At 46.5% G+C, this 13575-nt stretch overlaps 3 protein-coding genes across 5 annotated transcripts in view; 2 read left to right on the top strand and 1 right to left on the bottom strand.

The window, feature by feature from the left end:
• Positions 1 to 13575, bottom strand: part of LOC127032443 (zinc finger protein OZF-like) — a 605001-nt gene that overhangs the window by 466293 nt on the left and 125133 nt on the right. The gene's annotated exons all lie outside the window — the stretch shown is intronic.
• Positions 1 to 13575, top strand: part of LOC127032454 (butyrophilin subfamily 1 member A1-like) — a 199953-nt gene that overhangs the window by 116787 nt on the left and 69591 nt on the right. The window lies entirely within an intron of this gene.
• Positions 1 to 13575, top strand: part of LOC127032459 (zinc finger protein RFP-like) — a 38229-nt gene that overhangs the window by 11638 nt on the left and 13016 nt on the right. Inside the window, exons 2-5 of one of the 2 annotated variants that reach the window (XM_050919747.1) lie at positions 3551 to 3646; positions 8416 to 8646; positions 9310 to 9332; positions 12127 to 12239. In XM_050919747.1, coding sequence (XP_050775704.1) covers positions 3551 to 3646; positions 8416 to 8646; positions 9310 to 9332; positions 12127 to 12239 — 463 coding nt within the window. The remainder of the gene's footprint in view (positions 1 to 3550; positions 3647 to 8415; positions 8647 to 9309; positions 9333 to 12126; positions 12240 to 13575) is intronic. The other variant, XM_050919749.1, reaches the window with a different exon arrangement.

Below are 13575 nucleotides of genomic sequence, written 5' to 3'. Positions count from 1 at the left end.
GCAACCATGTACTGAATCCCTTTATTGCTCACAGTGCTGCTATGGTTCCTTGGGCCACTTCCCTGCAGCCCCAGCCCCAGCCCCTTCACAAATTCTTCACCCTTCCCCCAGGGCAATCTTGAGCTCAGTACCAGCAGCTCTTACTTGCTCCCCTGGTCCCTGCCAGCAACTGCTCTAGTCGAGGAGCTAAAGTCCCTTCAGCCAGCCAGGAACACCACCCTGACTCCTCTAACTTCAGGTAGCAACTGAACTGGGCACTGACTGCAGCTCCTTTTATATGGGTCTGCAACCCTCTGATTGGCTGATCCAGGGGTCGGCAACCTATGGCACATGTGCCAAAGACGGCACGCGAGCCAATTTTTAATGGCACGCTGGAGCCTGCCGGGACTCCAGCATGCTATTAAAAATCCTGCCCAGCCCGGCCCTCTCTCCTCTGCCCTCTGCTCCCCCCACGGGGGCTGGGACCAGAAGCATAGCCATGTGCACAGGGTGGGCAAATGGCCCCACTATCCCAGCACGGCAAGCCGCGGGGTCCGCGCTCCCGGGCCGGAGCGCCGGGCTGAGCGCAGCAAGCTGCCAGCCCCTCTCCCACCTTCTCCCCTCCCCTGGAGCCCTGCCACCGTGTGCAGTGCTCTGGGGGTTGGGGCTGCGCACTCCCGCGGGGCAGCGTTTGGCTCTGCAGGGAGGCAGACATGCTCCCCACTCAATCGGAGGGGCGGGGCTGTGTGCTCCCACAGAGCAGCATATCTAGCTCTGTGTGGAGCCTCATGGTAAGGGGCCCAGGGCTAGGGGGGTTGGATAAGGGGTGTAGGCAGTCAGGGGACAGGGAACAGGGTGGGTTGGATGGGGGGGTGGGATCCCGGGGGAGGGTGGCTAGAGGTGGGGGCTCTCTGGAGGGGGCAGTCAGGGAGCAGGGAGAGTTGGATGGGGCATGGGAGTCCTGGGGTTTGTGAGGGGGTAGGGGGTGGATAGAGATCAGGGCAGTCAGGGGACCGGGAGCAAGGAGGGTCCGGGGGGGCAGTTAGGGTGGGGGGTCTCTGGAGGGGGTGATCAGGAGACAAGGAGTTGGGGGGGATTGTATGAGTTGGGAGTTCTGGGGTTCATATCAGGGGGCAGGGGTGTGGAGAGGGGTTGGGACAGGAAGGGAGTGGGGGGGTTGGATGGGTCAGGAGTTCTGGGGGTCCTGTCAGGGGGCAGGGAGTGGTTGGATGGGCATGGGAGTCCTGGGGGTCTGGCTGGGGACTGGGGTGTGGATAAGGGTTGGGGCAGTCAGGGGACAGGTAGGGGGTAGGGTCTAGTCTGGGGACAAGAAACAGGGAGGCTTAGATAGAGGGTGGGGTCCTGGGGGGCAGTTGGGGGCAGGAGTCCCAGGAGGGGGTAGTCAGGGGACAAGGAGCAGTAGGGTTGGGAGTTCTTAGGGGGGCAGTCATCCAGCCCTCTCCCCTGAGCCCTGATCCCCGATCCCCCCACACACACACACACACCATGCCCTCTGCCCTGAGCCCTGCACACCCCCCAGGCCCCTGCCCTGAGCCCTGTACCTCCCTCATACACACCCAGCCATCTGCTTGACTCCTTCATCCCCGCCCCCCACAACCCTAGCCCTGACTCTGGCACCCCCACCCATACCCAACGCCCCCTCTGCCGTGACATCTACACCCCCCCACATACCCAGCCCCCAGCCCTGACTCCAGCCCTCTGCCCCCAGCCCTCTGGGTCCTGGCCACCAGCCCTGCACAGCCCGCTGTTGGTCTGGGGTTCTGGCTGATGGACCCTTGCCAGCCGGGGTCCCATCCACAGGCCTCGCTCAGCCCTCCACCGGCCTAGGTGAACAGAACCCCAGACCAGCCGTGGGCTGAGCGGGCCAGCAGCATAAGATCAACATTTTAATTTCATTTTAAATGAAGCTTCTTAAACATTTTGAAAACCTTGTTTATTTTACAATACAACACTAGTTTAGTTATATAATATATAGACTTATAGAGAGAGACCTTCTAAAAAACATTAAAATGTATTACTGGCACGTGAAACCTTAAATTAGAGTGAATAAATGAAGACTCGGCACAGCACTTCTGAAAGGTTGCCGACCCCTGGGCTGATCCCTGCAGCCTCTCTCTGATTGGCTGCTTCCCTGTAGCATCTCTAGGCTGCTTGAAGGACTCGCCTTTACTACTGTTTCTGGGGCGGGGTGTGCTAGGACCACAGGGTCTCCAGCAGGAGGCCTCAGGGTCCTGATACACCCTGTCACACCTCATACAAGGATGTTAAATTTAATTACATTATAGTCCCTATTACTGAGCAGTTCAGCTAAATTCACCTCTTAGAGCAGATCCTGTGTTCCACTTGAGACTAGACTCATAGACTTTAAGGCCAGAAGGGATGAGTCTGGCTGAGTTGCTGAAGTTCTCAAATCATGATTTAAAGGCTAAATCAAGAACTGCCTCTTCCCTTGTGGGTTCCAGGACTAGCTGCTTCAAGAGGCCATCGTTAATGGTGATTAGAAATTTTATCTCTTCATCCTGTCCTGAAGTGACACATACCCAGTCAATATGGGGATAGCTTAAATCCCTCATTATTACTGAGTTTTCTGTTTTTGTAGCCTCTCTAATTTCCCTGAGAATTTCGCCATCACTATCACCATCCTGGTCAGGTGGTCGGTAGTGTATTCTTACTGCTAAACTCTTACTATTCAAGCATGGAATTTCTATCCATAGAGATGCTATGGTACAGGTTGGACCAGCAAACCTGAATTAGGCACCTGGGCTCCCTATACAATGCATGGGGAGAGAGAAGCTTTCACAAAAGCCAGCATGCTAGATCGGGAGTCACTAAGCTAGCCAATGGGAGATGCTGATGAGAACAGTGTGTCCTAAATCCCACTCCCTCAGAGTTTGGTGTAGGAAAATTTGTGAGCCACACCTGGGATCCCCTCTCCTGGGGTCAGGTGGCTTAGACACCTACGCTGCTTCTGGCAAGATGGAGTTCTGCGCCTGTGTCACACACAAAACAGCCAGGAAGGAGGCAGCAGACTTCTTCATAAACATTAGCCCAGGGAATAGGGCACTCACCTGGCATGTGGGAGACTCCAGTTCAAGTTCTCCCTCTGCCTGATGAAAAGGGATTTGAACAGGAATTTCCCACCCCTCAAGAGGCAATTGTGATATTGCCAGGAGTCCTGTCTGTGGGGCAGCCTGGTGCTGACCAGCCCAAGAGGGAGATGGAAAGTCAACAGAGGTTGAGAGCCCAGCTCCATGAGGCTTCTTTGAAAATCCCAGCCTCATAGGAATAGCTCAGTGGTTTGAGCAGTGGCCTACTAAACCCAGGGTTGTGAGCTCAATCCTTGAGGGAGCCATTTAGGGATCTGGGGCAAAAATCTGTCTGGGGATTGGTCTTGCTCTGAGCAGAGGGTTGGACCAGATGACCTCCTAAGATCCCTTCCAACCCTGATAGTCCATATCATGAAATCTATGCTGCAATGTATATAAATATATCTGTGAGGAAAGACTCCTCAGCCACCTGACCTCCCCCCCAATTGTTTTCCTTGCCACAGGGACAAATTCAAACCCGATTGAACACTCTGAAGAAAGAGAGAGAAGAACTTTTGAAGTGGAGACAGGATGAAGAGAAGCAAAGCCAGGAATATCTGGTAGGTCCCCATTGTTATGATCCAGAAGTCACATCCATCAGGGTTGGTATTTCTCTCTGTAGGAGAGTGTCAGCCCTTGTCCATACACAGCATTGCTCTGATTTATCTACAGCTACATCTACACTGCACACCACTGGGAGCAGCCTATAGGGTATGTGTAGCGACACACCCCAGTGAAAAGCAGGCTCTGTCCACACTGTGGTGTATAGCTACACGCATGAATAAAAGGCTTCAGCAGGGGGAGGCAATGGAGCTTCCAGAGCTTTCCCTGCCACAGAGAGCTTTTCCCCACTGCTGGAGACTTTCACTACTGCCAGAGCTTTTCCCTGCCAAAGTCACCAGCAGTGAGGAGGCAGCGGGGAAAGGCTCTGTCAGCTCCATGTGGTGGAGAAAGGCTCCAGTACTGGGGAGGCAGCGGGACATTACATTGCTAAAAATAACAGTGTAGCTGGGGGAGGTATTGTTTGGGCATATAGAGGGACATGTGGGGCATATACCCATAGGGTTCAGGCATGTCTCCTCTCTGCTTGCTTAAGCAAAGCGTCACTGTCAACACTGCTGAGGGATGGTGGGGAGCAGGTGTGTAGTGTATGTACTCTATACAACACCATAACATTTGTGCAGTCTTCTTCTTTTGCAGTGCTTCCAAGACACCCACTAGCAGCTTCATCAGCACAATGTAGGGGTCCATCATGAAATCTAGTCAGTTGACACTCATTGGCTAGTCATTGCCATTGACTAAGAAAGCCACAGTGACAAAGCTGGTTGCCACGCAGACCCCATGTGTAGAGGTTGACTGTGCATATTCCTTGGCCAGTTCGGAACCTGTTCAGCAGAGTCCAAAGGTAATGTGGCAGGTCAAATTCAGGTGGTCAAACAGTTGGATCAGTGACAAGGAAACCATTCAAAACATCTTTAGCCAACCACTCGTTGCTCCATAGGGTTGCTGCTGACAGATTCTGATCTGGCAGTTGAGATTTATGCAGTGTAGAGCTACCTTAAATCAATTTTTAATGTAATGTCTTTATTAGGACTGTCGATTTAATCTCTGCTAACTCATGTGATTAACTCAAAAAAATTAATCGCGATTTAAAAAATAATCGCAATTAATCACAGCTTTAATCACACTATTAAACAATAGATTACCAATTGAAATTTATTAATTTTTAGATGTTTTTCTACATTTTCAAATATATTAATTTCAATTGCAACACAGAATACAAAGTGTACAGTGCTCACTTTATATTATTCTTTTTTATTACAAAAGTTTGTACTACAGTACTTGTATATGGTGACTTGAAAAATACTATTTCTTTTATCATATTTACAGTGCCATCTCTTTATCGTGAAAGTGCAACTTACAAGTGTAGTTTTTTTGGTTACATAACTGCACTCATAAACGAAACAATGTAAAACTTTAGAGCCTACAAGTCCACTCAATCCTACTTCTTGTTCAGCGAATCGCTAAGACAAACAAGTTTGTTTACATTTTTGGGAGGTAATGCTGCCTGTTTCTTATTTACCATGTCACCTAACAGTGAGAACTGGTGTTCACATGGAACTTTTGTAGCTGGCATTGCAAGGTATTTATGTGCCAGATATGCTAAACATTTTTATGCCTCTTCATGCTTTGGCCACCATTCCAGAAAACATGCTTCCAAAAAATAATGCGTTAATTAAATTTGTGACTTAACTCCTTGGGTGAGAATTGTATGTCTTCTGTTCTGTTTTACCTACATTCTACCATATATTTCATGTTATAGCTGTCTTGGATGATGACCCAGCACATGTTCATTTTAAGAATACTTCCACTGCAGGTTTGACAAAACACAAAGAAGTTACCAATGTGAAATTTCTAAAGATACGGCACCTGACCCAAGGTTTAAGAATCTGAAGTGCCTTCCAAAATCTGAGAGGGATGAGGTGTGGAGCATACATTCAGAAGTCTAAAAAGAACAACACTCTGATGCAGAAACTACAGAACCTGAACCACCAAAAAAGAAAATCAACCTTCTGCTGGTGGCATCTGACTCAGATGATGAAAATGAACATGCATTGGTCTGTACTGCTTTGGATCATTATCGAGCAGAACTCATCATCACCATGGACACGTCCTCTGGAATGGTGATTATAGCATGAAGGGACATATGAATCTGTAGCGCATCTGGCACATACATTTCTTGCGACGCTAGATACAACAGTGCCATGCAAACGCCTGTTCTGACTTTCAGGTGACATTGTAAACAAGAAGCGGGCAGCATTATCTCACACAAATGTGAATACACTTGTTTGTCTGAGCGATTGGCTGAACAAGAAGTAGGACTGAGTGGACTTGTAGGCACTAAAGTTTTACATTGTTTTATTTTGAATGCAGTTATTTTTGTACATAATTCTACATCTGTAAGTTCAACTTTATGATAAAGAGATTGCACTACAGTACTTGTAATGAGGGAATTGAAAAATGCTATTTCTTTTGGTTTTTACAGTGCAAATATTTGTAATAAAAAATAAAGTGAGCACTGTACACTTTCTATTCTGTGTTGTAATTGAAGTAGATATATTTGAAAATGTAGGAAACATCCAAAAATATTTAACTAAATGGTATTCTGTTATTATTCAACAGCGTGATTAATCGTGCAATTAACTGGCATTAATTTTTTTAATCGTGGGATTAATCGTGATTACATTTTTTAATCTCTTGACAGCCCTAGTCTGTTTATACTGTGCAAACCCCTGGCATGCAAACATTTAAAACTTATCTTTATTTGAACCTAGTGTGATGTCTAGGGTTCACTTTGCCCCTTTAAACTGAGGTAAAAGGTGCTGACTAGGAGCAAAGTCAAAGTTAGCTATAATGTATTAGATAACCCTTAGATAGCCTCAAGTTCTTTGCCTATTGTAGACATACCCTTACAGCAGGGATGGGCAAACTATGCCCATGAGCTGTTTTAAGGTGGACCACAAGCCGCACCACGTGGCTCAGCCCCACTCTGGCTGGGGTTCTGGGTCAGGGACCGCACCACCTGGCTTGGCTGCGCTCTGGCTGGGGTGCTGTATCGGGGGCCACACCATGGGGCTCCCGGAAGCCACACCATGGCCCTGCTATGGCTCCTATGCGCTCCTATGGGAGCTACAGGGGCAGTGCCTGCAGATGGGGCAGCGTGCAGAGTCACCTGGCTGTGCCTCTGCATAGGAGCTGGAGAAGGGACATGCTACTGCTTCCAGGAGCCGCCTGAGGTAAGTGCTGCTCAGAGCCTGCACCCCCTGAGCCTCTCCCCACACTAGGGTGACCAGACAGCAAGTGTGAAAAATTGGGGTGGGGGGGTAATAGGAGCCTATATAAGAAAAAGACCCCAAAATCAGGACTGTCCCTATAAAATTGGGACATCTGGTCACCCTACCCCACACCTCAACACCCTGCCCCAGCTGTGATTCCCCTCCCGCTCTCCAAACCCCTCAATCCCAGCCCAAAGCACACCCTGCACCCCAAACTTCTCATCCCCAGCCACACTCCAGAGCCTACACCCCCAGGCAGAACCTGTACCCCTTCCCGCACCCCTGCCCCAGCCCTGATCCCCCTCCCACCCTCCGAACCCCTCAGCCCCAGCCCAGACCACCCTCCTACACGCCAAACTCCTCAGCCCCAGCCCCACCCCAGAGCCCGCAGCCCCCTGCACACCAACCCCAATTCTGTGAGCATTTATGGCCCACCATACAATTTCTATTCCCCAATGTGGCCCTCAGGCCAAAATGTTTGCCCACCCCACCTTACAGGGTGAGATCATGTTTGTCTGTTTTTATCATCCCTTTGGTCTGATTCCTCCATTGGCTTCCAGTTTCAACTCAAAGCATTGATCTTATTCCCCAAACATCAGTGGGTCCAAATTCAGCTACAACAGTGATATCAAGGTTGATATGGGGATTAGGTGCCTAATTCACATTGACTTTCAATAGGACTTAGGCACGTAACGGCTATTTTGTACCTTTGAAATCCTCGCCCGAATCCCCATCAATAACCACCAGACATGACTGGTTTCCTCTGGGACAATGTAATTAACAAAATGCCGGATTAAACCTATAAGAGCTGGAGATTATAAACAAAATATACTAAGCAACTCATACCTGAAAACTCATCATTTAGAGATATTGGGTAACATTTTTAAAAGTGCCTAAATGATTTCAGAGCCTAAGGCTAATAATTTTGCAAGTAGCTAAGGACCAGATTATCAAAGGTATTTAGATGCTTAAAAATGCAGAGAGGTGCCTAGTGAGATTTTTTAAAGCAACTATGTAGGTTAGGTACCTAATGTCCTCTGTAATCAAGGTGAGTTAGGCACTTAAGTGATATTGAAAATCCGTCTAGGGGTCTATCTGCATCTTTAGACACTAAAATATCTTGAAAAAACAGGTCCTTTACATTTTAAATGGGTTTAAACTCCAAAATGATTTTCCTGCTTCTGAAAAATTCACCCTGAATCCTATTTTCAAAAGTCACTTTCAAAGAAACTTAGGCTCCTAAGCCCCAAGAGTGACCTTTGAGAATGGGAATTGGACTCCTGTGTCACAAAGGTACTTCTGAACATGTAATACATTCTGGCCAGCTGAGAGGCTCAGAAAATCTTCCCTCTAGTATCAACAGGCATGTTCTTCTGAAATCTCAACCGTATGTTCTTAGTAGGTTGAAATGAAAAAAGGGTTCTAAGAACTGTCCTCAGACTCTCTCCATGTCCCTGACCTGTCCTTTCCCTTTTTGTGTCTCTTCATTACAGGGAAAGATAGAAGCTGAGAGGCAGAAGATTATGTCTGAATTTGAGCAACTGCGACTCTTTCTGGAGGCACAAGAGCGACTTCTGCTGGCCTGGCTGGAAGAGCTTGACAAGGAGACTGTGAAGATGCAGGATGAAAATGTCACCAAACTGTCTGAGGAGATTTCTCATCTGAGTGACTTGATCAGTGAGATAGAAAAGAAATGTCAGCAGCCAACAAGTGAATTCCTGCAGGTGAGATAGTTAGAGACACCCAGATCACTGCAAAGGGAAGGGAGAGATTTGGACTGACTAACTTTGGAGTTTATTAAATTCTTGGAGAGCTCCCACTCCACAATGGAGACTGTCAGCGTGTCCTTTAGTAAAATCAGGGAAAACAAGTTTTTTGACATTTCTAATGTGTCCAGTGTGAAAAACAGAGTTTTGCTGTTTTAAAAGCAAATGTCTCAGGCCTTTTTGATATATCATGTGGAAACAATAAAGGGCACCATTTATAGGAAGTGGGAGATTAGGAAAGTAAAGCTCTTTTTAGGGCCTATTAAACAATGGGAATTAATCTGGCTTCCTGAATTGATGACCAGAATTGTGCACATGGAGCTTTTAGCATGAGAAAGGCAATCACTCCGTAAAAAGCAGTCGCGTGTGCAAGTCAAGGATTCATGTGTCTGATTAGTCTGTTTGAGCAAGTGCCATTAGCACAGGCAAAATAGAATTTGGAAGAAAACCCACAATTATAGGTCCATGCTTAGGGGCCACATTCCATGTAAGTATGTGAATGGACTTTTAAAATTGCTAACTACAGATAACTGCATCTGGAGCTCAACTAGGGACAAGAGGGATCCCCAACTTGTGGCATGTGGGACTGAGCTCTATTTTCTCTCTCTCTCTTTCTTCTAGGATATCAAAAGCACCTGGAGCAGGTACGTAACTCATTCCCACTCCCCCTCACAATGCTGGAAGGGGATTGGATGCCAGGGGTCAGATTTGGAAGAGTATTTAAACACCTGAGATGTAGACAGGCATTTAATGGGATTTTCCAAAGCAGCTAAGCAAGTTAAGCACCTCCCATTGCAATCAGAGGCAGATGGGAGCCTAGCTTGGTTAGGTGCTTTTGAAAATCCCAGTAGGCACCTTTAGGTGACTTGCCTGAGGTCACACAGGGAGTCTGTGGGAGAGCCAGGAGAAGAACTTAGGTTTTCAGCGTCCTACAGTAACCCCTTAACCACTGGGGCATCCTTTCCCACAGAATTAGGTCCTTCTGTCTGAGGGGGCAGCTTGTGAACCCCTTACTCTCTTTAGATCCTCAAATGGGAGCTGGCACCTAAATACTCCTTTGAGGAGGCCAGTTGACTCATCAGTGGGAATTACAGATTCACAACTAGTCCACTAGATGGCCGCCCTGTTTCCCTGAAAACAGATTTAGGGACCCTTGGAATAGCTCACCTATTGCCCCTTCCTGGGTTTACCAAGGGTTCCCTTAAAACAACCCACCTACTAACGAAACTGTTTTCCTTAGGTATGGGTGTCCAGGGTGCATAAGGAAATACCTGGAGGACACTAATACAGTCTTTCCATAAATGAATGATCGACACAAGAAAGTGTTCCTTCCAAACAAGACACCTTTTTATTGGTGCAAACAACAATCCCTAATACAATAATAATCTAAAACACAAATCTCTTACAGCAAGTAAAAAAGCACCCCAAACTGCAATAACAGTCAGTTGAGATGATTCATAGTGGCTGCGTCCTGTTACAATGGCCAGTCTGCCACAGATCGCTGACAGCAGTTCTTATACTTTAAACTTTACACAGGCAGTGGTGTTGGAACAATTTTTGTAGTGGGGGTGTTGAGAGCCATTGAACCAAACTATATACAGGGTTTACAATGGGAAACAAAGGGTAAGTATAAATGGTCAGTTTTCAGAATGGAGAGGGGTAAATAGTGGTGTCCCCCCGGGGTCTGTACTGGGACTTGTCCTATTCAACATATTCATAAATGATCTGGAAAAAGGGGTAAACAGTGAGGTGGCAAAATTTGCAGATGATACAAAATTACTAAAGATAATTAAGACCCAGGCAGACTGCGAAGAGCTAAAGAAGGATCTCTCAAAACTGGGTGACCGGTCAACAAAATGACAGATGAACTTTAATGGTGATAAATGCAAAGTAGTGCATATTAGAAAGCATAATCCCAACTATACATATAAAATGATGGGGTCTAAATTAACTGTTACCACTCAAGAAAGAGATCTTGGAGTCATTGTGGATAGTTCTCTAAAAATATCCATTCAGTGTGCAGCGACAATCAAAAAAGGAAACAGAATGCTGGGAATAATTAAGAAAGGGATAGCAAATAGGACAGAAAATATCATGTTACTTCTATATAAATCCATGGTACACCCACATCTTGAATACTGTTCAGAAAACAGCAACAAAAATGATTAAGGGTATGGAATGGCTTCCGTAAGAGGAGAGATTAATAAAACTGGGACTTTTCAGCTTGGAAAAGAGATGGCTAAGGGGAGATATGATTGAGGTCTATAAAATCATGACTGGTGTAGAGAAGTAGATAAGGAAGTGCTATTTACTACTTCTCATAACACAAGAACTAGGGGTCACCAAAGGAAATGAATAGGCAGCAGGTTTAAAACAAATAAAAGGAAGTATTTCTTCACGTAACACACAGTCAACCTTTGGAACTCCTTGCCAGAGAATGTTGTGAAGGCCAAGACCATAACAGGGTTCAAAAAAGAACTAGATAAATTCATGGAGGAAGGTCCATTAATGGCTATTAGCCAGGATTGGCAGGAATGGTGTTCCTAGCCTCTTTGCCAGAAGCTGGGAATGAGCGACAGAGGATGAATCACTTGATGATTACCTGTTCCAGTCATTCCCTCTGGGGCACCTGGCATTGGCCACTGTTGGAAGACAGGATAGTGGGCTAGATGGACCTTTGGTCTGACCTAGTAGGGCCATTCTTATGTTCTAACCACTTCAAGCCAGAGGGTGCTGCAGCATACTAAGCACCCCTAGTTCTAGCATCTATGTACATAGGTAAATTCCTTTCACAGTCAATACACCCTTACACATCTTTTTTTAACCCCTCCCCTCACACATACATACACTAATACTACACTATAATTATAACTGGCATGCTTCTGCTGCTGCTGATTCTTCAGGTGTGCTGCTGGAGAGGCCACTCTGCCACTGCTGCTGTTTTCTTCTTCAGGCATCCTTCTCTGCTCCCCTTCGCTCTCGTCCACTCTTCACTTAACTCTTCTCTCTACTCCCATCTGCTGCCCACTGACACACTGCCTTTTATACTGTCCTGTCAGAACTTTCTAGATGCTATTGCTAATATCTTTCTGTCAGATCTTTACTGGACATGCTCATTACCAACATTTCAAACATTCCACATCTGCTCACTGCTAGTTCTATTTTTAGCCTGCGGTCATTGTTTACCTCAGAGTTATGATCTGCTGACCTTTCCCCTACTTTGGTTTTCCCACCAATTCTATTTTGTTTACCACAGCTGACCTTTCCTCTACTTTTGAAGCACCATGTGAGCTGCAGCTTCCAATGGTGGAGTGACTCTTGCTTATTCAAAATGGAGGTCAGGAATACAAAATGGAGTCTTGGGGAATTTCTCTAGTATCCGCCTCTGTTCATTCTCAGAAAAGAAAGAAAACAAAGAATGTTTTTTCCCCCATCTAGGTGTGAGAAGAGGTTTCAGAAACCTTTGGTTGTGCCAAAGGACCTGGCAAAGAGACTCAGCGTCTCTTCCCAACGAAATGTTTGTTTACAGGAGACTCTGAAGAAATTCAAAGGTAATTAAGTTATCTGGGTTCATGCTATAGTTATGATACATGAGGATGTGCTTCTGTGACTGTGGAAGGAGATGGACTCTGGCCTATTAGTTCACAACTTGGTAGAGCTAGATGTCTTGGTGGGTGGGATGGGGAGAGCTGAGGGATTATGCAAAATCTCCGGGCCTCTGCTTGGATTGTCTCGGACCCAACACTAAGTGTCAAAATTTGCCATTCAGATTTCAGGCACACAAAATCACCAGGTGTTTTAGAAAATGTTGAATTTAACCTCCCTGTCTGGGATTTTCAAAGGGACCTAAGGGAGTTAGGCACCCATCTCCCACTGACTTTCAATGGGAATTGGTCACAGATGGCCTCAGCCCTTTTGAAAATCTCCGAGCCTGTACCTAAAGTTTCCCTATCTTTAAAAAGGGGGAAATAATGGCCAACCTACCTTGTTGTGATAGTGAATGCCCCCAGTGCTTTGAGATCTTTGGAGGAAGGGAGATGGAGAGGTGCAAGATATTATATATGGGATGAAGATTTCACTTTAGTTTGGCCTCACTGGAAAAGTCTCTCCATTCCAATCTACCTTTCATTCTGCATTCTTTTCCTTCTGTCTGTCTCTCCATATTACAGCACTGTTACATGCAGTGTTGCTGTAGCTGTGTCGGTCCCAGGATATTAGAGAGACAAGGTGGGTGAGGTAATATCTTTTATGGGACCAACTCCGGTTGGTGAGAGAGACAAGCTTTCAAGCTACACAGAGCTGAAGAAGAGCTCTGAGTAAGCTCAAAAGCTTCTCTCTCTCAAGCAGTTACATTAATTAACAGTCGGAATGTTACCAAAGTCAAGACAACATGAAACCTCCTTTTTCCAATCCTTCCTTCCTCTAGAGACCCTGCTCTCTGAGACCAAAGGCAGGAAAAGGGTGAGGGCTAGATTCACAAAAGGACTTAGGGGTCTAACTGACATTTTAGGCACCTAAATCCCAGCATCAGGCCCTATTGGGATTCACAAAGCCCCTACTAAGCTGCAACCAAACCTTGTAGGAGCCTAAAATCACTCATCATCTCTATTTTTGTAATAAAAGTCCCTTAGGCGCTTGTGTTTCTGCCTCTGTGCACGCTCACAGCAGTCCCAGTCTAGCTATCAGGACACCTAAGCCCCAGAGAGATGCATGAACTGGGGAAAAGGAGGCGTTCATCCTCCTAACTCACCTACGGGGCCTAATCTGACGCATGCTCTGAGCATGCTTACTGGATCAGGCCCTGTAGGGGAACTTACCCAAAATAACAGGCCATAGGGAAGGAGGAGCTCCCTTATAACCTATAGCTCTGTGATTAGGGTACTCACT

The sequence above is a fragment of the Gopherus flavomarginatus genome, chromosome 12 (genome assembly GCF_025201925.1).
Source record: "Gopherus flavomarginatus isolate rGopFla2 chromosome 12, rGopFla2.mat.asm, whole genome shotgun sequence".
In the NCBI taxonomy this organism is placed as follows: domain Eukaryota; kingdom Metazoa; phylum Chordata; order Testudines; family Testudinidae; genus Gopherus; species Gopherus flavomarginatus.
This window is presented reverse-complemented; position numbering and strand designations above follow the sequence as displayed.